Source organism: Schistosoma mansoni, chromosome 3, assembly GCF_000237925.1.
Source record: "Schistosoma mansoni strain Puerto Rico chromosome 3, complete genome".
NCBI lineage: Eukaryota > Metazoa > Platyhelminthes > Trematoda > Strigeidida > Schistosomatidae > Schistosoma > Schistosoma mansoni.
The window spans coordinates 17524759-17549851 of NC_031497.1; the positions used below are offsets into that span (position 1 = coordinate 17524759).

General features: G+C 33.2%; 2 protein-coding genes across 2 annotated transcripts; both read left to right on the top strand.

The window, feature by feature from the left end:
• Positions 1 to 1739: 1739 nt before the first annotated feature.
• Positions 1740 to 13106, top strand: Smp_084810 (hypothetical protein; the record flags this gene model as incomplete). The annotated part of the gene is made up of 4 exons (XM_018799465.1): positions 1740 to 2012; positions 4275 to 4522; positions 6834 to 7092; positions 12762 to 13106. 4 exons carry the CDS (start codon positions 1740 to 1742, stop codon positions 13104 to 13106), a joined length of 1125 nt encoding a protein of 374 aa, XP_018651251.1.
• A 4734-nt stretch (positions 13107 to 17840) lies between these two features.
• Smp_168150 (hypothetical protein) lies at positions 17841 to 24135 on the top strand (the record flags this gene model as incomplete). The annotated part of the gene is made up of 4 exons (XM_018799466.1): positions 17841 to 18122; positions 19326 to 19672; positions 20504 to 20828; positions 23716 to 24135. 4 exons carry the CDS (start codon positions 17841 to 17843, stop codon positions 24064 to 24066), a joined length of 1305 nt encoding a protein of 434 aa, XP_018651252.1. The 3' UTR covers positions 24067 to 24135.
• Positions 24136 to 25093: the final 958 nt, after the last annotated feature.

Below are 25093 nucleotides of genomic sequence, written 5' to 3' on the forward strand. Positions count from 1 at the left end.
TGGCTTTCTCGCTTCTTATTCTTAATATTTGTCTGGATTAATGAGTGCTTGAAATAAATCCCTCCAACGCAATCCGTATTTAGCTTGTTGTTACCACCACCACACAAACGGGTTTATCCTAGGTAATATACAAAGTTAAATGGAAGATTTATGTTAACAGCATCTTCGTACATCTATCTGTATCGGTGTCAGATCAGCGGGCTACAAAACGTCGTTGCTATTCTGTAGTTACGGAAAACATGTTAATCAGTCTATTATTCATACCAAATTTGTTTACATTTAGCGATACTATTCTGATTGTCTAAGAGCCAGCTTAATATTTTACGTTTTTTCACACTCATCCCCATACAATGAGTTTACAGGAAGATTTCTACCTCTCTGACCAATAACATAGATTGTTGATTCCTACTTTACGGACTTTCTTACATTGTCAATTCACTACTCAGTCATATTGTGGTGGACGCTGTTCATAAGATTGTTTGTAAGTAGTATGTAGCTGAATGTGGCGTCGAAGTTATCAGTTGTTAGATGAAGAGAAGATTTTCAGTACATTGAGGGCTCAGCGCAGAAAAAAACACTTGATGACCAGATGAGGCTACAGTTTGGATTGCAGAACACTGCAAGATGCAAACGGATGATCATAGGCTATGTATACATAACATATAAGCGCTTGTAGTTTATCACGACATACATTGTTTTCACCCATTGCCTTGTTTTATTGCATAAGTGACGTTATAATTCGTATGATAAGTGTGATAATTAATGTATTATATCGTAAATAGAAGGCATTATTCGATATAATAAGCCTTATATGATAATTTATAAGAAAACTTTTCTTATATTTTGCAAAACATTATGAATAGGTGTTTGATTGGTCAATGAATTATTATTTTTAAATTGACGAGATTATATTATGTCGTCGTTAGAATTTTAACTTTAAATAACCTACCCATTTATTCATTGTGATATAAAAAAAGCATAAATGTTATGATAAGTACAAATGTGTTTTTATTCATACAATTACATTAAACTATATTTGAAAATATGTTTGTACGTATTATTTAAAAATCATGATTATGACGAGTCCCAAATGGGACGAAACGTCTGTTCTAGATTCCACTGTTAGCAACCATTTATCTTTGTTTATAATGTTTGTAATTTAAGGCAATATCGAGGCAATCCGTACAGAATGTACATATGCCAATAAGAGACTGATCAATTGCAGTCCTAAATATCAATAGGGAGATTCAAACAGATAACATAAAAATGAATAAGGACTCAAACACCAAAAAGTTTAGTGTAAAACCATTTGGTTTGTCACTCTGTTTTTTTAAACGAACCAGATAATTCCTTTAGCTTACACATTAAAAACTAGAAGTATAATAATTCACTTGCTATTGTTTGTTTGAATCTTCTCATTGATTTTTAGAACTGCATTTGATCGATCTGTTATTGGCATATGTGCAGACTGTGCGTATTGCCTCGATATAGCCCAGAGTCCCGAAGTGAACATCAACTCTGAGATGCAGGTGCATTCAGCTGACGAGTCCCAAATAGGACGAAACGCGCGTTCTGCATTCCACTGCTAGCCACTGTCCATCTTTGCTTATAGAACTATAATAGTTCTTTCTACTTGAATTTATGTTTTATCGATAAGTTATTGTATTGTGTTTTTTCTGTTTAAAAATTATTGATATTATCTTACATTATTCTTTACATTTAATACAGGTTCCAATATTATGAATTTTAAATCCATAAGTGACTTACCAGAATCAACATATTCACAATATGCTTGTTTTGATGTATTGCGTTTGGCAACAGTACGTGGAGCTGAATTAGCATCTTTTGAATCTAGTATCAATGTTTTGACGAGCACTGCACTTACTGGACTTCAACGACTACCTGTTCGTTTACGAAGACGCGCTGCAAGTCATCGTATTAATAGATTACCTCGTCGTTTTCATAAACATCATCATCTTACAAACCCTAATGAGAATGGTTCCAAATCTGGGGTAAGAAGCTTTTATTAACCTTTACCGTGTTCTGAAACCATCATTTCTTTACCATCGAGTTTATGTTAAGACCATAGGTTACTCTGTTTTTGTTAATATGTGTTGGTTTTCTTCCTCTGTAATTGTGATTCCAAGTACAGTTTTTATGGTTCATATTTTCGCATACCCTTTGCTATTTTCATATTGGTTCTTACCATTTTTAGTTTAATGTATCTTTGTATCTCAAGGTCATGTTTAACCACTGGATATATAGTCGTTCAACTTTAATTTCATCTTCATTAGATATCAAGTTTTCTTCTGCACAACTGATTGTTTTTTAAGGTTCTATCGCGTTCACGATAGATTCGAATAGTATTAGAATAATCACGATTGTTCATAATTAGCAATTACTATTGACCGAGTCGAACCCATATCTCATGTTACGGAAATTTGTCATGAGCCAATCATTGTTTCAATTTAGAACATTCGTTATCTTTATCGGTGGGAGTAATCAAAGGAAAACTTTGAATGTATTGCTGAACAATATTCACACCAGCCAGTATGTTTTCTTTGTTCATTGTAGAGTGGTTAATCCCTTCTATTTCCAAAGTGAACATTTTAACCTTTTGGTGACTAATCAGTGATGATCTGGCTGAATGGCTATCGAGTTTTAGAGCCTAGAATATTGTTTAGATATTGTCCGTGTTAGCATTTAGTGCTAAGACATAATGACATAGTAATACATTCATTCCGTGATCTTTTCTAAATTTTGAAAGTATATATATATATTAAGATATGATTGTTTGTATAATCTAAACTATAATTGAAACTATAGCTTGACAAATTACCTAGTGACTAGCTTAACTATTTGGAGTTAATTAGGCGAACTGTCAATTGTGAAAAACTTGAACAAATCTAAAGGCTTTATATTTTCAAAATTGAATTAACTTTGATTAACGATCGTTTTTTTATCGGCTCGAATAGTCTGCAACTATTCATTTTAATCAACATAGGACGTAATACAACTGTGTTTATCAGTCCAGGTTCTTATAACTGAAGTCGCGTTATTGAGAAAGTGGAAATCAACAAGATTTAACTTAGGGAATAGTTTATTCACGTACGACTTATCCGAATGTATACTTGTTACAACAACCATCTTTCTTCTATAGTGGTTAAATTCATCCTATTTATTCGAAATCATAAAAGAAATAGTTTTGTGTCTGAAATATAGTTGTCATCAATTACGTAAGCAGACTGGTATAATCATTTTAATTATCTGTGAGTTCAGTCAGTTATAAGCAAAATAGAACATGGTGCATACATTCATCAGTTCAAGTTCCCATATCACACTAACACGGTGATATGAAGTTATTTCAGATAAATCCCAGTGTAATGGAAGTAGTAAAAAAATCAACGTTAGTTGGAAAGATTAGGTACAGATGTAATAATTCGAAAGGAAAGAATAAATTTGCAGAGTAAAAAGTATAAATATTTTGTAACAAACATCTGCTTCGTTACGACTGATTGTGAATCATGGTATTCCAAGTTTTCAACAGTTGATTACAACAATCTCACGGACACCAACCAGATAGCTTGAACAATGAACTATATTTTACTCGTTTCATGAAATCCTCGATCTGGATATTGTTTTCCTAATAAACTTCTAGTTTCTGATCGAATACAAGAATCTATAATGACCTATTCGGTGATTCTAGTATTTTATTGTTTCAGGAATTAATTTATTAAAAGAACAATCTGTCGATCAAAAATTTCATGAAATAAATACGTTTTTGTATTTAGTCTGGGTTAAGAATACACTTGATAGACAGAACAAGTCGGTTCGGAATCTGTCGATTCTTCCTCCCTGTATCGTATCATTATATAAAGTTTTTTTGCTTCATATATTACTACCATTGAAGTAACTACTTCTATAAATTTGGTGTTCATTTTGTTGTGCTAATAAGTGAGGTATGGCAACGTGGACCGATATATATATCTGTGCCTGGTCCTACGTTGTAGCTAACTGACTGACCATCAATTATGAAAATAGTTTAGACATTTGTACATTTTGAAAACAAACCAGAAAACGAGTAACAAAATAGCAGACCTTTCTTTCTTGAAATCTCATTGTTAATTCTTAAAGCTTTTATTATTCTGCTCGTTAAATTTGTTGACTTATATATGGTGACAATTAAACTTTTATTATTATTATTATAATTCACTGTGTTAATTGTTGAGTGCCTTTCTGAACCTGCATTTTTTGTTTTCTCTCTTAAAATTAAGACATTTCAAATTAAAAATAAATTGAAATCTCGCCGATATCGTCGGCGTACATTGCGTCTTTTAGCGATGCATGCACGTTTTGTTATAACAAATAAACATGATAACCATTTAAAAAAGGAAAAATCATTCTGGTTACCAACACATATATGGCATGCTAAGAGATTTCATATGATTACAAAGTGGGGTTGGCGTTTACCTTATGCACCAACGAATAAAATATTTAAAGCATGTCATAAAGCATCTCATAAGTGAGTTATTTTATTAATGTTAATTAGTGAATACATCTTTGAATTTTTGACTAAAAAGTTAATATCTTAATGGGAGATTACTTTGATAGAAAGTGTAATGTAATATGGACACCATAGATTAATAAAATATTATTACTTGTATTATGATGATTGTTGTCTGTGGTGGTTTGGGTCCGAGACAATTCCTTAAGCTTCGTATATCAATCACATTAATAACCGTTATTAAATAAATCCCAACGGTGCATGGATTTAGAAGGTAACATGAAGCGCCGACTACAGTTTATTATTGCGTAGCGCAGATCACTAACCTACAAGAAGAAAAGTTAATGCGCGCAAGCAAGCAAATACAGAGTCAAATCAATTAATAAGATTTAGGCATATATATATATATATATATATATATATATATATATATAGGAAAGATAATGATTCATCCAGTGATATTCAAGCAGCTAACATTTTATCTGGGGAGAGGGATGTGTGCGTGGACTGTCACATATTCATATCCATGTTCATGCAGACATGATAATAGTAATAGTAAAGAACAAATTGTTACTGTTCAAATAACACCGTCTTTTAAATAAGTTGATTGAACGGCTTAAGAAAATTAACCGTAAACAAGCTTAATTGTAGCAGAGGCGCTATTTTTCAATAATTTTTACAAGTCAAAGAGGAAATCCCTGAAAAGTATTGTTAACGTGTCAAGATTTTGTATTTCATTTTTTCAATATCATATTACTTTAATTATATGTAGCAAATATTTATTTTGGAATTGTAATTGTGAGTTATTAGAGTGGGAATTTGTGGAGATCGTAGCAATTTTAATAGTTGAATCCATGAGTTAATCTAAGCTAGACCATCATTAAAAAGCTGGAAGCGCTTAACGGCAGTTTTGTCCTAGTATGAGATTGTTCAGTAGCGCTAATTCACTATCTCACTCGCAAGATCATGGTTCGATTGAAGTTAGACATTAACACCGTTGGATGCCGGCTCATTAATCTAGAAATCAAGCGTTCGCGCGCGAAATATAAGGTCTTGGGTTCGAGTGATGCTTGCGAGATCGCAGATGCTCACTTCTGAGGAGTCCCATACTAGGATGCGACGGTGCTTCTAGGTTTCCAATAGTGGTCTTATGGAGATTAACTCATGAATTCAATTACTAAATTTATGAATTATTCGATAATGTAGGACTCATTAAACAATAGGTTTTGATAAGAGGTGAACTTGGTGTGATTTACTGAACATTGACGAATGATTTTTCTTTGTGTGAAAAAAGCTAATAAAATTATGATTTAAATGTGGAGAATAATTTTAGCTTTTTTATTAGTAGGGTGTAAGATAAATTATTTTCCATGTAATTTTTGTATGGTTTATGATGGTGTGGCAACGCATTGACTTCACTAGGAATAGTGAAGGAATGAACTATGAATGTTAATTCTCCATTTAATTTCGTACATCCTGCTTAAGCTAGAACCCTGTTTGAGCAATGGTGGTAATAAGTTGGATGAATTTATTTCAGGCACTTATTTACTCAGACAAAAGTGATATGTGAAGCGGAGATTTCAACCGTACGAACTCCATTTAAGCAAAACATGATTCGACGTTTATGTGTATGAAACATGAAAACAAGCCTATAAACATACGTTACTTATCCTCAGTCATCACCCACTTCGAGATAGATTTGAAAGAAATTTGAAAGAACGCTAGGAGTGACGATATCAAGAAATGGTACCAGTTCACGAATCTGTTTTCTCGTCCTAAACCATATTGGTAGATGTGAGTCATTCGGTTAGGTGTCTGCGTGTTAACCGCAATCAGGGGTTGGAGACATTGGGTGACATGGTTCCAAATCGGTTATGAACCATGGACGATTCTACTCCTTGTTTTCTTCTAGATCTTAAATTTCAATACTTTTTCCATTCGATTTTTTTACCACCGTATTCCCAATCTTTATTCTTTCTCATTATCACCATTTTTACATTATTTCAGTTTATTTAGTATTCATGTTTTAATTACATCTAGTCATGCTGATCTAGTATCAGAACCTGGGCTAAGAGATATTTATCTGGACCTTTATCTCAAGTAAAAGAAAAACAATTTACAAGGTAATTTAGAATCAAAGAGAAAACTAAGACATTCATGCACATGTGCTATTCCAAACAATTCTGAGCTATGTCACCCAAAATCGAACCATTAATTACGATAATCACAATGATCTCAACAATGTGGTAGCTTGCAATTATCTACGTGTTTGTAATTGTTCGTGTAAACTTTCTTTTTTTGTTTTGATTGTTTCTTTTTCAAACTTTAGTGGTTGTTTATTGTTTGACTTCAGTTATCTTAATTGTTTTCAAATATACGGACCTGAGAATATCTTAGTGAAATGTTTAAATGATATATTTCAATTAGATTATCATGTTGATTCTCGGCTTCCTGAATTGTCCAACATAAAAACACCGTTATGGTCATGTGAACAAACTGGAATTTTATATGCAACTAATAAATATGTCAAAGATATTTCTCGTCCAGTACTTGGACCTGTTCGTATTCTGTGGGGTTCATTAAATTCAGTAAGTTGATTGTTATTTTCTTTTTTTTTTAAAGAGATATTTATCGTTTGAATGATTGTCTTTGTCTTTCATTTTTCGCTTGATAATTGCAAAATGTCCTATCCGTATAATTGTCTATTCACACTTAGAGTAATCTGAAGTACATATTTTAGATAATTAGTTACTTTACAGTTTTGCGACTTCAGAAACTGTCTCAACTAACTCCACACACATAATAGTTTATGGATTAGTTTCTAATTGGCTTTTCTTGTTATATTTAGTAGTGATTAACTGATGTAAATTTTGAGTAATCGTTTATGTTCAGTTATGTTCTAATGAATATTCGTTTTGAATTTTTGAGGATGTTGATGAATAATAGTGGCAGGTCGAAATTGATATCGCTCACCTTTAATATTACAAAATATTTATGTACATTTGACATTAACTGGTTAACTTTAACATTGGAGTCTGAAATATCTGTCAAAAATGAAGTTATAATAATATGATCTTAGTTCATTAGTGAGTGATAGATTTGCAGTTCTTATACTTTTATATATACTTTTTTAATCTATAACCAATTTCATTTAAATCATGAACTGATCGAAGTTAGGTAATCGTTGAAAACATGGAAGCACTGAATGACCATTTCGTCCCAGTGTGGGACTCCTTAACTGTGCATATCTACAAACCCGCATCTGTGAATCGAACCCAGGAACTCTAGTGTTGCTTTTAAGCGCTTAATCTCTAGACCATTGAGCCAGGATCCACTGGTGTACTGGTCTAATTCCGATCAGTTCTCGATAGTGCTCTGCTATCTTCCATTATTTTCTCTGAGTACCTTCCTCACACTTGACACAGTTTAACTCTATTGGTTGCGGTTGTCTAACTTTGATTGTTTCGTATGTTCAATGAAGCTCAACAATCCTCATCACCATATACTGACGGTTTAATCATTTTTATTTTTATATCTAGGTTTATGTATATAGCTGCGTCATTTTAATGAAGCAAATCATGTTCCTCTGCGTTCTTATTTTAGCTCTGATTCATTATTGATCCGGCGCTTTCAGTTAATAAGTCGGTCTCTTTAACAGTTACTATATCGTTTTGTGGGAACCTTATCAATCCACTGACATCGGACAAATTTGTAAAATCTTTGATCTTTAAAAGCCAGTTATCTTGGTATACTTTTTTCGCACTTAGTCTTGTCACTAAATCTCTATGATATTTGCTGATCAGCTTTTAATTCTTATTTACCGAAACCAATTTCTATAACCACTGTTCGATCTCACTACTTTGCCAATTTATTCGAAAGTTTAAATATTTGCCATCTCGTAGAATACATGATTATCTCAGTTTAAATATCTCATAGTTGTCGTCCTCGAAAATTTCTCATTCTATACTTTTACTTCGATTCCCTTCTGGCTATCTCAGAATAATTCGATATCGTTCCGTTGTTCCCTGATTAGAACAAATTTTTTAAATGTTATGTCTTTTGGCTTTTTGTCTAAATTGATTATGTAAACATAGTCATCTGTCTTTAACTTAATTGTCTATAAAATTACTGCAAACTAAATAGGGCTTGTCTTTTATTCCATCATTTCTTTCATGAATGGTGTTGTCATGGTTTTTTGATCAATGTTTTTTTCTATGGTTAATCATTAAGAATATATATGCCTACATAAAGTGACCAATAAATCGTTTATACAAAACGTATTTATTAAAATAAAGCCTGAATATTAATGAGACGAACAAATCTATTGTAAATGACCTTATAAAAGCATCTATGTGTATTGGTGTATCATTTTTATATGAATGGTCTTATTTTTCATCTATTCGGTGCATATCTAAAGTAGCTGACCTACAGATAATTACTTACTTCCTTACGCCTGTTACCCCCATTGGAGCATAGGCTACCGACCAGCATTCTCCAACCAACTCTGTCCTGGGTCTTCCTTTCTAGTTTTATCCAAATGTTGTTCATTCTTCTCATATCTGTTTCCAATTCTCGGGTCAATATGTTCTTTGGTATTCCTCTTCTCCTTTGACCTTGAGGATCCCAAATGAGGGCTTGCCTTGTGACGCAGTTGGCTGATTTCCTCGATGTGTGTCCTATCCACTTCCAGCGCTTCTTCCTGATTTCTTCCTCCGCTGGATGGAATCTGGTTTGTTCTCTCCTACAGTAGGTTGTTGCTGATAGTATCTGGACAACGAACCCGAAGTATTTTGCGTAGACAACTGTTAATAAACACCTGTATTTTCTGGATGGTGGCTTTCATAGTTCTCCAAGTTTCCGCCCCATACAGTAGAACTGTCTTGACATTTGTACTGAAAATTCTGACTTTGGTGTTAGTTGACAGTTGTTTTGAGTTCCACATGTTCTTCAATCGTAGATATATTGCTTTTGCATCGCCGATCCGTGCCTTCACATCTGCATCAGACCCTCCGTGTTCATCAATGATGCTGCTCAGATATGTAAAGATTTTCACATCCTCCAAAGCTTCTCCGTCGAGTTTGATGGTGCATGTTGTGTTGTATCGGAGAATCTTGCTTTTCCTTTTTTGTATGTTGAGACCTACTGCTGCTACACTGATCGTCTTAAAAGATAATCAGGTGTGATAAAACACGATACACGTTTTTATACTAATGAAAGCAACTAGTAGACTTAGGTATGTTACTTGTGAGTTGTGAATCACTAATGCACAATTTAATACTAATACCATTCCATTTAAATAGCCACGGGACTTAAGAGGTAGTGTTTACCTTCAAGTTTAATTTCACCGATTTATAATGTTGTCAGTACTAGGTATATTTTTCAATGAAAGATGGACAGATTTTATTTATTTTTTGTAATAATTTTTGACTACTTGGATCTTCCTTTCGGATTTCATATAATAATTTTAATTGGATTTTTGGAACATTTGGATTATTATTATTGTTAGGATTTTGCAGATATCGTAGAATTTCAAAATTTAAATCACGAACTAAACTTAGCTAGACTAACATTTAGAGCCTGGATAATCGTTTCGGCCTAGTATGGAACTCGTCAGCAAGGCAAATCTACGACCCCAATACTCATACTCGAACGAAACGACCGCTCAGTGCTTTCAGGTTTTCAGTGGTGATCTAGCGAGAATCATTTTTAGTGATTTAAACTTTGAAATTGATTGATTAGTCATTAGATTAGCAAAGATAATCATGGTCGATAAACATGCTTCAATAAATAAACATATCATTCGGAACTATTCGTGCTAATAACAACAGATATCGTTAACTTTTAAAGTGTTGTTTTATTCTACCTTGAAAAACGTAAATTTCCATATTTGTTCAAACAGTTAAAAATGGCCTTAGACATCTAAATATTTACATTAAGGATCAATGACGGTATGCTTGCAAAGCTTTTTAGACGTTGGCTAATTCTGATGACGCTATAATTGTTCTTGGCACTAATCAGAAAATAAGAACGAGTTGGTGTACAAGTGGATTTGGTTTAAGGCTGAAGTTATAAAACCCTAATGGTCAGTTAAAGAAAACAAATTAATCAAAAAAAAACTAGTCATTCTATAGTGTTTCTTGAACTTGTAATTATCCATTGGATTTAGAATATTTTCTCCATCTCAGGGTAAAATCAAAATCGTAATAACAATTGCTGGATTTTTGCGCGAAATTCGAAATTAATTGAACTTTATTTTATATCACGTTAAACTAGTAGTAGAAATACGTTTGTGTGGTTCTCAGAGCGTTTAGAATGATAATGGAATATTAGGTTTTCCCTACACAATCTGAAAATTCTGGCGTCAAACATTTCGATTACGCGATGCTTAGTACTAAAAATGCACACTAAAAAAAACCATAACGTTGAATCCTTAATATTAACCCTAAATCGCCTAATTCTAGCCATAAATCTGTAACCTTAAACAGGGACAATCTGGGTACTCCTAGAAATGTTTATGTTAGCCTATAAAGGCTCGAGAATAGTAATACTTCATACACATGTAAATGAATTTGTATAATCTTATTTTTTTCAATCTATAGACTGAAAAATATTTAAAAAATTTCATCAGACACTTTAATGATGTAAACTTGGTTAACACTTTGTAATATTGTTGTTTTGTTTTCCACAAACTATCGATTTGCAGAAACTGTTTTCTGATTTGCTAAGAACTCGCTAAAAGTTCGTCTTGTTTGTTTTTACTTTGTTCTTATATTATACTCTTACCCATGATCTTCCCAAATCATTTCGGTCACCTAGTATTTAGCTGATTTCTGAAGTCTTAGGCTTTCTGAATAATCATCATTCAGTTGATTTTCCCCTCTGTTACTTCAATAAGCTTGTCAGAAATTGTAACTTATCAATATTTTTAGTGTTAGTAACAGGATATTAAGTTGTTTATTCATCTAATGATATCCCGCTTCATGATCTTCATCTGTGATGTGACATAAACTGGTCACATGGTTCGCGATTGAAGATTTAACTAACTCGATAAGTGAGAGTGAGAAGTTTACACTGTTTAAATTGTTTAAATATAATTTAATTACTAGCAATTGACTCCAAAGGTATAAGGTTAAAATGGAACACAATAAAATGTGATCTACATTTTACCTGATTAGTCACATTATATACTTCATATTTATGTGTCAGTCCCATAGTCTAACTAGGGACATCAAGTATGTACTTGTCTGACTGAATAAATGTGATTCAATCAGGGAGGGCCAATTTAATCCATTAGGTAGTTTGTTGTTTGACTTAAAATATTCACGTTTTCACTGTCTAATAGGTGTTGTATTCAGTACTTCCGACCACTTATACATTCGTTGAGTGGGTAACTGCTAAATATTAGAGTGAATTTTTCTCCAAATATTTTATTTTAAGTTTCTGGAATTATTCAAAACTGTTTGCCATGGAAATGTCAGTGTACCGGAAACTAACATCCCAGATGAACAACGCAAATATGATGAAACTTAAGCTTTGATATGAAATTTCAGTAAAGGTATACCTTACTGATGGTCTTGAGTTAACCAATCAAAATTAAGATAGATCCTCATAGGTTTTGTGCAGTGCAGGATGACATATCTTATAATGAACTGAATAAGAATTGGCAATGTGTACTTCTTTAAATGTTTGAAGTCGATAAAAAAATACCTGTTATACAATCAAAAAGTCAATATAAGATGGTGCCAAATTAAAAAAATACCTGGTCCTGATGCAGATTGTGTGTTAGAGTACCTAATATGATTCAGTGCATAATTAAACATTTTTAATGTAGCTAGATAGCATTCTTCCACTCTAACTCCTAATACTTAATCTCAACAATAAGTTTTTTAAGTTTATAAACAAAGGGGTGGTAAATTCACTTGGTATTGTTTACTTAAATCTTCCCATTGATGTTTAGGACTGCAATTGATCAGTCTCTTATTGGCATATTTGCATACTGTGCGTATTGCCTCGACATCGCCTTAATTCACAGACAACTCTGAGATGCAGGCAAATGCAGTTGACATTAATAATCGAAACAATCCACACAGACAGAGTGCATGTATCCCGATAAAAACTGACAAAAATTCAATCGAGAATATTAACAATGGGATAATTCAAATCGTTACCGATTATAATATTGTTTAAATGTTGTAATTAAGTCCTGTTATTTATCCGCGTTATTTGTTTTTCCCTCCTATCGAAAAAACATTTGAAGCTAAACGAAAGCTTTCGTCATATTTGGTTATGGCTTCATCCAGCAATGTCTGCATCAGCTTGGGATTTACTGCAAACCTCTATTAAAGAAGTCAATTCTTTAAATGATACACAATGTGCACTTGAACTAGATGATGTAACGGGTTACTTCTGTCGCCTTCGTTTAATCGGTCGACAATCGCATGGATTGATCAGTGATATTATTCAATTAAAAAATGGGAATACACTTGATGAAAATTGGACATCTTGGAATAATCTTTCTACAAATATACGTGAAGCTGCCTGTGTCCCTTCGGGACTTGTTATTAGTCTACAGGATTGTGAAAATTTCCGTTCTAATAGGTAAGGAAAGAATTTTGAAGGAAAAAAAATCTTTTTCAGTTTGTTTTTTACAAATGAAATCGATATGATAATAATGAACAGATTACCCAGAACAACACATATTAAATACGGTTATTCCCTTTAATATACCTGATCCGTGGTTGTCATGTTTTATTATTTAACAAGAAACATCACAATGTACGTTTTAAATAATTTCGAGAGTAGTTGAATGATTGTCTCGAATTGGCTTAACAAGAAAGTAAATAAACGATCTAACATGATTATTCAGATCACCTAACAACATACATCATAATTCTGAAGTAGAGAAAATTTGAACTCATCGGCTAACAGCTAAACATGCCGAATATGAACAATCGAATAAAACAAGGTGTTCATTATATTAATAATTCTGGTAAGACTATAATTCATGGACGACCTTTGAGCAACGCTAAAATGACCTTGAAATGTCCACCTATCTACCAAGGTTAAATGAGGATTATATATTCATGTGAGGAATTAGTATTAGGATCTCCAGTTGAATGTTATGATTACGAATTCGATTTCATGTTTTCATCACGAACTAACATCAGCTATAATGCCAAAATGTTATTTAGCCAAATGAGTGAATGAATTCCGCACCAAAATCGAAGACCTATCTTAAATGTGATTGGATTCGTCCATAAATTATAGTCTCACGGTAATTCTTATAGGTTTTCTTATCGATTTCAATACACTATCCTCTTAGTCAACTGATATATCTGTGTGAACATTAGTGCGATGAAAAAAAGGAACATTATTTCTTCTTTTTTATAACGAAATAATGAAAATAATAAAAGTATGATTTTGTGCAAATTAATGAATCAGATTTTAGAAGTTTTATAATGATTGTTCTGGATCTGTATGAATGTTTGTCAATATTTGAATGAAGAGTTTGACAGAAATTAGGCTCCAAGTATATGGACGACATTATATGCTAAAATTATATTTGAAATAATCTGAACGGTTGAAATTTAAATCATTCAGTTTCTTACAACAGACTTTTCTAAACCGTCCTACGTTGTGACTGACTGACTGACTTTTCTAAACCTCTTCAATATGATAATCAAAATTATCCGAGAGTAAATAACTTTTAACAGTGAAATCTACACTAAAAGCTTATCCAATCATATTCTTATGTTGATTTTAATGAGGAGGAAAATATAAGTCAGTAAGATCTGAATAATGGGAAAGTTTACAATGTATTTATATGCATATTCATTTCGTTAATAGTTATAACTTAGTGAATAAATGTATGCAGCCAGCGACTAATCTACCACACATAAATTCACTTCATATCAGTCAGTCAGTCATCTGCGACGTACAACCATGGACATATATGCATCGGTCGAAGCTGCTAAACTTTACTCATTAGTACAACAAAATGAACACCAAATTCATTGAAGTAGTTACTTCAACGGTAGTAATATGTAAAACAAAAATTGAATGTAAGGATATGTTAAAGTGAGAGAAAATTGGAAAGATATAAAGCAATTTTAATCTCATGGTTTAAGGAAAGAAAAAGAGTGTATACACCTACGTCAATGTGATCAATTCTGAGCCATGTCACCCAGAACCTCCAACCACTGGTTACAATAGTCGCACGGATTCCAACCAAGTAGTATGCATATACCGACATGGCCCAAAGCTGAAGTTAGTAACTTCAAGAACCGATGCCACGTTTTTGTTTGGCCACCCCTAACTTCCTTCCATCTGTCTTCAACACTAGTCAGCATTGAGTGCCGTCGTAATCGGTGGTTGAGTACGCGTATCGGAACACTCTTCCCACGTGACTAACACACACTAATGTATATATAATAGATACAGAGTGTAGGACAATCGAATATCTGATAATCTATCTGTTTGTCTGTAACAACAACCAAACACCATTAAGTTTCATCCATATAAAAGTTACTTAACTGTACATTTAGTAAGTTTGAAATGAAGTAAATTCCATTAATTCACACTCGAGCAAGAACACTATGTAATTTTGAATCGCTACATAGATAAATCATTATTTTAAATTATGTTTTGTGTACATTTTGCTGAATTTGTGCAACTGAGTGGTTTGGTTCTCATTGTCAAAATTAATATTATTTAATACTATTGAAGCTCCTTACTTTTGTTATCAACAAACTACATTGTTTGCCTGAAGTGTAAAGTAAATGAAATTTATTTTGTGTAAGTTAATAATTATTCATGGATTCATTGGCTCAGAGTAGAGTACCAGGTAAAAGTTTACTTGTCAGATTTGTACATTTTTATGGATTAGGGGTTGGTTGATTCACAGTTATATAATATACCCTTATGGGCCAGGGTAATCTTGCACTGGTTTTCAGGAGAACCAGACACCATCCAGACTTTCACTTTGGTTGATTCATTTATATTCTGTTCCTGTCCTTAAGATTCTTTATTTTGTTATTCTGATTGTCGTATAAATATGTTTGTTTATTATCATGCGGGAAAAAATAACATCAATTCTAAGACTCATCTATCTTTAACCGTAATTGTTTAAATTTTTCACTTAGATTAGAATGAAGACATGTTCAATGTATCAATAAAAAGATCAAATTATAAATTTTTATCAAAATTCGTTAATTATCACTTTCTGTATTTTTGTCCTCTATTCTTCTTCTGATTAATTTATAGTTATCTTGATTTGATATAAGATTAATCTGTTAGAAACAAAGTTGTGTCAAGTTTGATATTTATATTAGCTAGAAAAATAAAAAAAACTATTCAATGGATTAGATTATATGAAATGATTTGACTAAATATATAACGAATTGAAAAACTAATAACAGGTAGGACTCAGTAGCTGAGTGAATAACGCGATGGCGTTTGGAGCGAACGGTAGTGGGTTTGAGTCCCAGAGTGATCATCAACTACGAAATGCAGGTATATCCAGCTGACGAGTCCCAAAAAGGACCAAACGCGCGTCCTGGATTCCACTCCTAGCCAGTATCCATCTTTGCTTATAGGATAGTTATTGTTTTCCAGAAACTATTTTGTAAACATATATTATATAGATTGTGTTTAACTGTAGAATCCAAGACTTGTATTTCGTCATATTTGGAACTTGTCAAATGAATTGTACCATTAAAAATTATATTTTATAAACAATTTGCTATAATCCTTAACAGATTACTTTTTACCAACTATAGTATTAGAAAGTATTATAATTTTTTAAAATAGGATAATGACAGTTAATACTTTATTTAAATAAACGATTAAATGTTAAATGAGTTTATCATGTCAGTTGATTTTGTCAAATCTTTTATTCTTTATTGTCAAAATTCCTTATTGAAATTTCAATAATAATAATAATAATTAAGATCACATGAATCGTTTCTGTTATATCCCGAAGAGAATTATGAATAGTAACTTTGAGGGCTATTTATGGACAAATATGATATGTATATTTCCTATTGTGTAATTGTTAAGTCGCTCAACTATTCATATTCATGTTCCTTCTATTATGAGCTTTATTTTGACCCACAGACTATTACTGTACGATTTAGTATTCCTAAGTTATACTCAGTCTATTAATTACTGTTCTCCCTATTCACAGCCACATTTGGCCAAATCTTTTACAAATGTTATTTTCTATTTTATGGTACGATGTGGTCTGTCTGAGCGATTAATAAACCCAGTTTGTTCGAAAATAATGATTCATATTGCAGAGGCTGTGATTGGTGTTCTGGACTTAACTGGCTGGGTTAGGCAGATAGCAGGACCGACAGGTGCTCCAGACTGCTCGTACGGGTTTCGTGTGTAACAAGAAGACGAAGATCATCAGAACTATGTGGTATATCAACGCAATGCATTTCAAAATGTATTGCGTTAATATATTTCATCATACTATACAAACATTAGATAATTTATTTTGTTATCCAAAGTGTATAACTATTAGAGTGTAGTGTCTGTTCTTGGTATGCATAGTTCATCTTAAACGAGCGCTTAACTATTACCCGTTTCAGTATATTGACGTTCATGTTCCATGAAGAATGTAAGTTTTGTTGCAGCTCGTTTGAGCTTATAGAATAATCGATTGTAAGTCTTGAGTCTCAAAAACATTTGGGATACCGAACTGTTGAGTCTCCAGTGAGACAAAGTACCTACTTTTGATTCTATTGCTTGTGTTACGTCTTTGGTCCTCCTATCTGATAATTTACAAGAGAGAACTTGTTCTTATCTAGTTTAAGGCCTTGACGCTACAGGCTGCTTAGTTTGGCCTTGAAGCCAGTAATGCGTGAGTTCGATTTGTGACTCAACGGCTTTGGAGGAAGAAAAATTCTATTCTACCATCCAATTCGTTGACAAGCGAGAGTGAGAGAGAAAACGAATCGACTGAACCATTACTCGAATTATTCCTGATGCAGATTAACGCAAAGACACATGAAGAATTAAATTACTAACACGACTACAACGCACAAAGAGTCAGGAAAATACAATTATGTCAAAACTAAGCATCAGGATAGAAAAAGAGACTACAAAAGGTCACGTTTTAAATTACAATAATTTTGGGGTATGACAGTAAATCATGCAGCAAACGAAAGCTTATGATTTATATAAACTAAATTTTAGTATTTTATAGACTTAGAATAAAGTGAGGCGATGCTCTCAAATATAGCTTTTGATGTTCATCATGCCTTCTTTATTCGTACTATCTTGTTAGACACAGTCAATATGTGCATTTTAAAGAACTTTTCACTTTCTGACTATGCCAATAATGTACTGCATTATACAGAGTTCTATATTTCTCAATAATATTTTTTGTAGGCCACGTTTGAAAATTCGTAATCGGAATTGGTCTATTATGCCAATCAAATTAAGTGACAATAATCCTAAAAATCAACACCAACCAAGTACGATTGAATCGTTAGATAACAAATCTGGTTTCGTACTACCTTCTGGTAAACAATTATCTTGGTTAGATATTAATAAATTCTATCCAAATCACACTAATTCACCTGATCAACTACTCTCAACAAAAATTAATCTGGTAATTTTTTTTTTTGTAATTTTAATATTTTCAATGTTTTGCTTGAAATAAACTTCAGTTCTCAGTATAGGGATTTGTGGATATTGCAGTATTTTCACAGGTGAAATCACGAGTCAGTCTAAGCTAAACCACTACTGAATACCTGGAAGCTCTGGACGACTGTTTCATGCTAATATGGAACTCTTCAGCATTACGCATACACGATTCTGCTCTCGAGACTTGGACCCAGAACCTTCGGTCTCGCGCGCGGATGCTCAACCTGTAGACCTCTTAGGTTGACTAATGAATTAAACTGTGAAAATACTACAATTTTCACAAATCTTCATACTGATAAGAATCATGTGCTCCCCACTAGCTGTCTTCAGGATGTAACTCCTGGAGTTCAAGTGAGAAACTGTGACCAGTGGAGTCCAATCTGTGTCGAGTGTGAGAAAAATATCTACCTCTGGCATGGGATGGAGGGTTGTGAAGATCATGTATTGATTGAAGTTAGGCGTTAACACCGTTGGATACCGTCTGGCATGCGAAAAAGGAGGTCCTGAGTTCGAGTCCCGTGTGCAGAATCAACCATGGGCACTGCTGAGGAGTCCCATAGTATGACGAAACGGGTCCTCCAGAAGTTCCAGGTTTTCAGTGGTGGTCTAGCCTAGATTGACTCGTGTTTGCAAATGTGATAATAAATATTTTATGAAAATATTTTTTTATTATCACGTTCATAGTAAATCACAATTTATACAGAAGATAAAATAAAACATGTACAGTGAATTTTTTAGGATTTATTGTAAACAATATTAACTGTTATACTAAGATGTTCGAGTAAGTTATTGTTCTGAATTACCCTGACTATAAACAGATATTCTTTCTTATGGGACTTTGCAAGTAATTATTGTATTTGTACAAATTTTATCATCAGAATGTTGTTCGTCTCCTATAAGAAACAACGATTTCTGTTCCAAATGGTAGATAAGATTTGATAGGATGCCAATAATCGTCGCATATTTTCAGTTTAGGTTCAATTTTGACTATATTCTTCTACATGGCATAAAGTTTTCATAAGAAGTTTTTGACGTCAGTTTAAATGTCACTTTTTGATAGTATGAATGATGTGGAAAACTTTGTACACAAACCACTTATGCTTGAAATGTAATACCACCACAAGTAAACATATTCACATAATTTCGTATTTTATTGTTACCCGATTAGGAAACTAAAGAAAACAGTATAGATGTTGTTTTGGTCCAAAATAGTACACCATCATTGATTCGTTCGTCACCTGAAACTGTTGGTTGGGATGTAATATTACGACGAAATTTTCCACAGTCAAAAAATGATTTATTACTTCGTGGTTCTTTAACAGCTCGTGATTTCCTCATAGCTTGTGTTTATCGAGGAGCTGAAGTTGGAGGTCTACGAGATTTATACTATTGGGCTGGACTTGGAACACATGCAGGTGGACGTTTTGATTCATTTCCGGAAACTTTATGGCCTGATACCGTAGCTGGTCAGAAATCTGCAGAAATTGTCACCAAGGAGAAATTAAATAAGTTTATGTAAGTCAATAGTGTATTACTATTTCTTAGTGTGCATAATTTAATTAATAAAAAGGATAATAATATGATATAGATTTTGAAAATAACTGCAGAATGCACATTCATTTACAAAGATAATCAAATTTATTATAAAAAGTAATGGTACGTGATTCATGGATGTTTCAAGTTAAACTCTTGTCACATGAATTTTAATAATGTGAAGTAGGTGGACTATACAAGCACAAATGACAGTATTTTATATCACAACATTTTTAATGAAGCATACTACGTAGTGCTTATCGGCCTTGTAAACACAGTTATCTCAGTAAGCCATGTGAGAAGAGAATAAGTACGTTAAAAAGAAGTAGTATGAACCATTTGGCATGATAAATGATCCATAGGATGAAAAAGTTAGTAATCGGTGTTTTCTTAGTTTTAGGATAGGAACTTCATGTTTTTTTATAAATGGAGTTGCGAAAAGCGATTCGATTCCTATTACTAGGTAATTATAATTATGTAAAACTAGAAAGGAAAAAAGAGCACGGAATAACAACAGCAAATATTACTGTGATCGGTCTGTCGCCATATATATGCTAGCTTTTTTCGTAACCAAATGATGTACAGAAATCCCATTTAAATTAATCGGTTTTTGTAATGACATTCTTAAAATAACGGAGCGGTTTAAACAATCAGAACAAAGTTTGAAATTGATCAGTAATAATATAAGGGATCAACTTACTTCATTCTAATGGATAATAGTTTGTTGATTCCAATCTTTTGTTTATATCGATTTCTTATAAAATGCCTAGAATTTTCAATCTCCATTATAAATTATGTACAATTTCTTTTCAGTCGTCTTCCAAATAATTTACGCCCTGATTTTACTAAATTCGGTATTACTCATCCATTTGTTTATCCATGGTCTGAACTGATTGAACAAAATTCTATAAATGTTGTAAAAACAACTGATCCAATTATATCATCAACAATTTCTAACAATGATAATGCAATTACATCTAGTTCAGATGATGATGATAATAATAAATGGTTTGTTCTTCGTGAACCAGGATTACTTCGTCTAGTTGTACATAGAATGTTAGTTGGAGAAAATCGTGCTAAATTATCATTACAACAATTGTATAATTATAATTCAGCACTTTTAAATGCAATTATTCTAGTAAGTAAATTAATTTATAGTAGTCAATATGATTTGTAATAAATATATTAAAGTTTTTCGTGCGATAATAGTAATAATAATTTATTTATTTATTTGAACACAAATATTGGTACAAAGAGGCACCAGACGCAGATGCGCCACACAAATCTCATTTGATTTGTGTGAGGGCTGTGATACTGCCCGGGTGCCCAAACCGAAGCAGGTGGTTTTCTTAGGGGGCCACACTCAGAGCCATGGACCTAAAGGTTTGATCCACAAGACAGTGGAGCATCGTGAGGAGATGCAGTCCCATGGTAGCCGGTGACCAACAATTGGTTCATACTCCATTTGTTCCTTCAGGATACTGGAGCCCATGTGCATCATTGGTTTGGAATCAGGGTTTTCCAACTCCCCTAGATGGAATTTCCGTGTCCACCAACCCGGTTAAAGCGCCGGACATTCGCTTTTCGTCCTCTCAATTTCGTAAAGAGCAGTAATGCCACGAGAAGGCAGTGAGTAGGACTTCTCTGGCAGAGGCTATATACGCGTGGCCATGTGAGAGCATTTCGTGAGGAAGAGCGAACTCTTCCCACTCTCGGTCGTACCAGGGCATTTGGGGGCGTAATAACAATTACAGAATTCATGCCAGTTTACAGGCATGATCAGCTCGATGTAGATATTAATATTAAATGTATGGAACAGAGATGTGATATAAGACTGTTTTAAGTCTTCTAGTTTAAAAATTGTTTAGGTAATACATTTTCTACATGTATTAGAGCAATGAATGGCGTCAGCCAAGAACTTTTAATTCTTTTTAAGTGGACATCCTGTTGATGTATGAACGGTGTATTTAAGGTCATTTTCAGTGCCATAATGAATTGATTATAATCATCTATAACCAGAAAACACCGAATAACTAAAGCAATGATTACTTAGTTAGTTAGGTCCACCATGATATATGTGCTAGGTTATTTTATGATATACTGTTCATGTTAGATATTATTCAAATTTGTTAAGGTTACCAGAGACGGTGCGGGTGTAAAGAAATCAGCAGATAGGGAAGTTTGCCTACTAGACTCAGTAATAAAAACAGTTAGGCATTTAAGGTTCCTCTAATCTCACTAAAGGAGTACTTAACGCATTTTCAGAGGAGAATTAAGCATCGATGGAGCGAACAAAGGATAGGGTTGATTTAATCTGACGAACAGATTGTGGTGAATTATTCCAGAATCTGGAAAATTTGCTGAAAAAATAATTTGTATGGAGAAATATAGAATGAGATTGTTTCACGAATGACAAAGAGTTACGGATGCTGCAACTATGAGTTTCTGCATATTAAATTGCATCATAGGATGTATAAGATAGTTTATTAAGTATTTTGGAGAAAAACGTTTATTACATTCACACTATCTGATTCTTCAACTTGAATATTGTTTCTTGACGTATCAGCTCCATTGAAGTTGATTATGCTTTTTTTAGTGAAGCCGATTTTTTTTCTGGCTGTTAAATTGTCATTTTGAGGCAAAAATACCCGCCACATGTATACGTTTTTGTGAAGGAATCGTGGGAACTCTGTTGGTGTTGGCGCGCTGGCATCGCACGTAGGACTAGTACGTGGATACCAGTAACGCAGGTTTTCACTGATGCATTCCAGAGCATATTCTGGTCTTTGGGAGTATTAATAACCGCCACTTCCTTTAATCGTATTCGCTACGTCTTATACTTTATATGCGCATATCAGGCGTACATGAGGTTGTGCTCATGCACATAAGGCGTAAGCAGTCTTGCGGTGATTGATGATCGTTCCCTCTCATTTTCATAGGGCAGACTAGTTCTTCTCTTCATGGGATTTGCAACGTATTTGTATCATTTGTACGCAATAATCTGTTGGCTGTTACGTTGTATGAACTTTGTGGAAAATAAGAAGGTATCCACCAAACACAGTGAAAGATTGTCGCTCATTATCATGGACTAATCGAAACTAGATCCCGGCTCAGCGGTCTAGAAGTCAAGTATTCGCGCACTAGACTGAAATTCTCGGGTCCGATTCCTAGATCCGGATTAGTGGACGTGCACAGCTTAGGAACACCATACTATGGTGAAACAGCTGTCGAGTGCATCGTGGTTGTCGTACATAGATCGGTTTTTGGTTTTAATAATATCAAAAGCATTTACATATTATCTTTTTTTTAACGTCGCTTGATAGTATCTCAGATAAATAAGAAGTCCCATCTAAAGCTTTTTTGTTTTTGCATAAAGCTGTCTATTCGTTTGTCATCTTAGTTACTAACTTGAATCTTGAGGAATTTAGGTGAATCTTAGCTGGAATACACTCTATTTGAGGGGGGGGGGTTGCATTTTAGCTTTGTGAATATATGGTGTTCCTCTACTGACACGCTGTTCTGCAAAGGTTTATTTGTCGCAAGTACGAACTTTAGATGTAAGGAGAGATACTGTTTAATCTGACGACTACGGATGTCAACCCAAAAACTAATACAGACTGATCATTTCTCTACTCAATTTTAGTACAGATATGCAAAAACCTAGCACTGTATTTAAAGTATTTCACTCAGGTCCGACGATGACGTACTGTGAACATACATACTTCTACGCAATAATTATTACGTAGCACATAAAAACGTTAAGTTGCCAAACTTATTCCTCATAAATCATACAGTTCGGAAGGAGCTATGTACATAATTGAAACTGCTGTTCACATTTTCAAACAGACCAGTCCATTCGAAACATAACATTTATGAATTTATTTCAGAATCCATTTTAAAAGAATATTTTCTAGAGCTCCCGTTGGACAACTGAGTAACTGTAAGGTTTTGAAACAGTCTTCTGCTTTCTGTTTACTCGTCAATAAGATCTCTTAAATAATTTTTGTTTATTATTTGTATTCAAGGTTTATCTGAAAACTGAACACCGAGGTGTACCACAAGCATATGCACGTATTTATGCATTCTATCCTAATGAATCTACCAAAGAAAATTCGAGAAAGGATAACAGTAATCTTGTGATTAATTCAGAAAATGGTAAGGAATCTTCTCAGCACTCTCATTGTCTTCTAATTGGCTATGTTCAAGATGGTGGTTATGGTCAGCCAATAGGCCGTGGAATTGGATTGGGTTTTATCAGTATAAGTGCTTTATCAAATGCTTTAAATTTGATTAACACTAACAAAAGAATAAAATATTGTATTCAAAATCCTACGTCACATGAATCCTATACTGTCAGACTTTCTGTAGTGATTTAATACAAGATATCCAATAACTAAGTTTATTATCTATATTGTAAAAAAAGCAATAAAATTTATACGAAGTGTAAATGTAGTGTCTGATTTCAGTTTGTAACATAGTATGTAATACCTCTTTAATGTCATAACCCCTTCAACTACCGTTTAAGATTATCTTCTAATCTTTAAACAGTTAGCCAACGTTTCCCAGTGTTAGTATTTAAGTTTAGTAACTAATGCGAACACGTCACAATAATTCTGATAATTATGAAAACATCGAAAAATACATTTATGGGGCTTTCTAAATTGGTCTTGATTATTACAGTTGGTGGTTATTTTGGTGTAACAGAACAATTCATTTGTGTCCTATAGACTCACCAGTATTCCTACTATCACGAAATAAATGTATAAGATAATGGAAACAAATTTAATTGTCTCCAAGAGGATATCTGCTAAATAAATTGAGTAATATAGATTCCCAATGGTGTCATCAATATTTACAACTATCTGTTATCATCCTATAAAGTCAAGGTCGAAATGTTGTCCACATGAAAAATTATGATAATTTAAACGGGTTTATTCAGTATTAGAATAATTGATACAATAAATCTAGCTTTCTCCATTGTTCAGGTACTTAGTATGCATAGTATCATTGATTCAGTATTTAGGCTACTTCAAGTTACAGTTTATTTTTGATCTACATTTCATGTATATGTTGTAGTTTTTTTATTTATCGAAAGTCTCAATTTTTAAACAATTAGATAAATGCCGTAGAATAGTATGAAGCATTAATACAAAATGCTATAAGTATTTATCAAAAAATAGATAATATAAACGAAGAATATTATTTCTCATGATTCCTCATCAGATTCTACAGTTGTACATCCAAATTGATGAGCTATAATGATGAGAATACTTAATATAAGTTACGTATTAACTATATTATTGGGACAAGAGATCAAGGCTTAATTATTGAAAACGGATTTCGTCAATTACAACAAACCGATAACAGTTGAATCCGAAATGCATCCGATGACTAGTTGGAAAT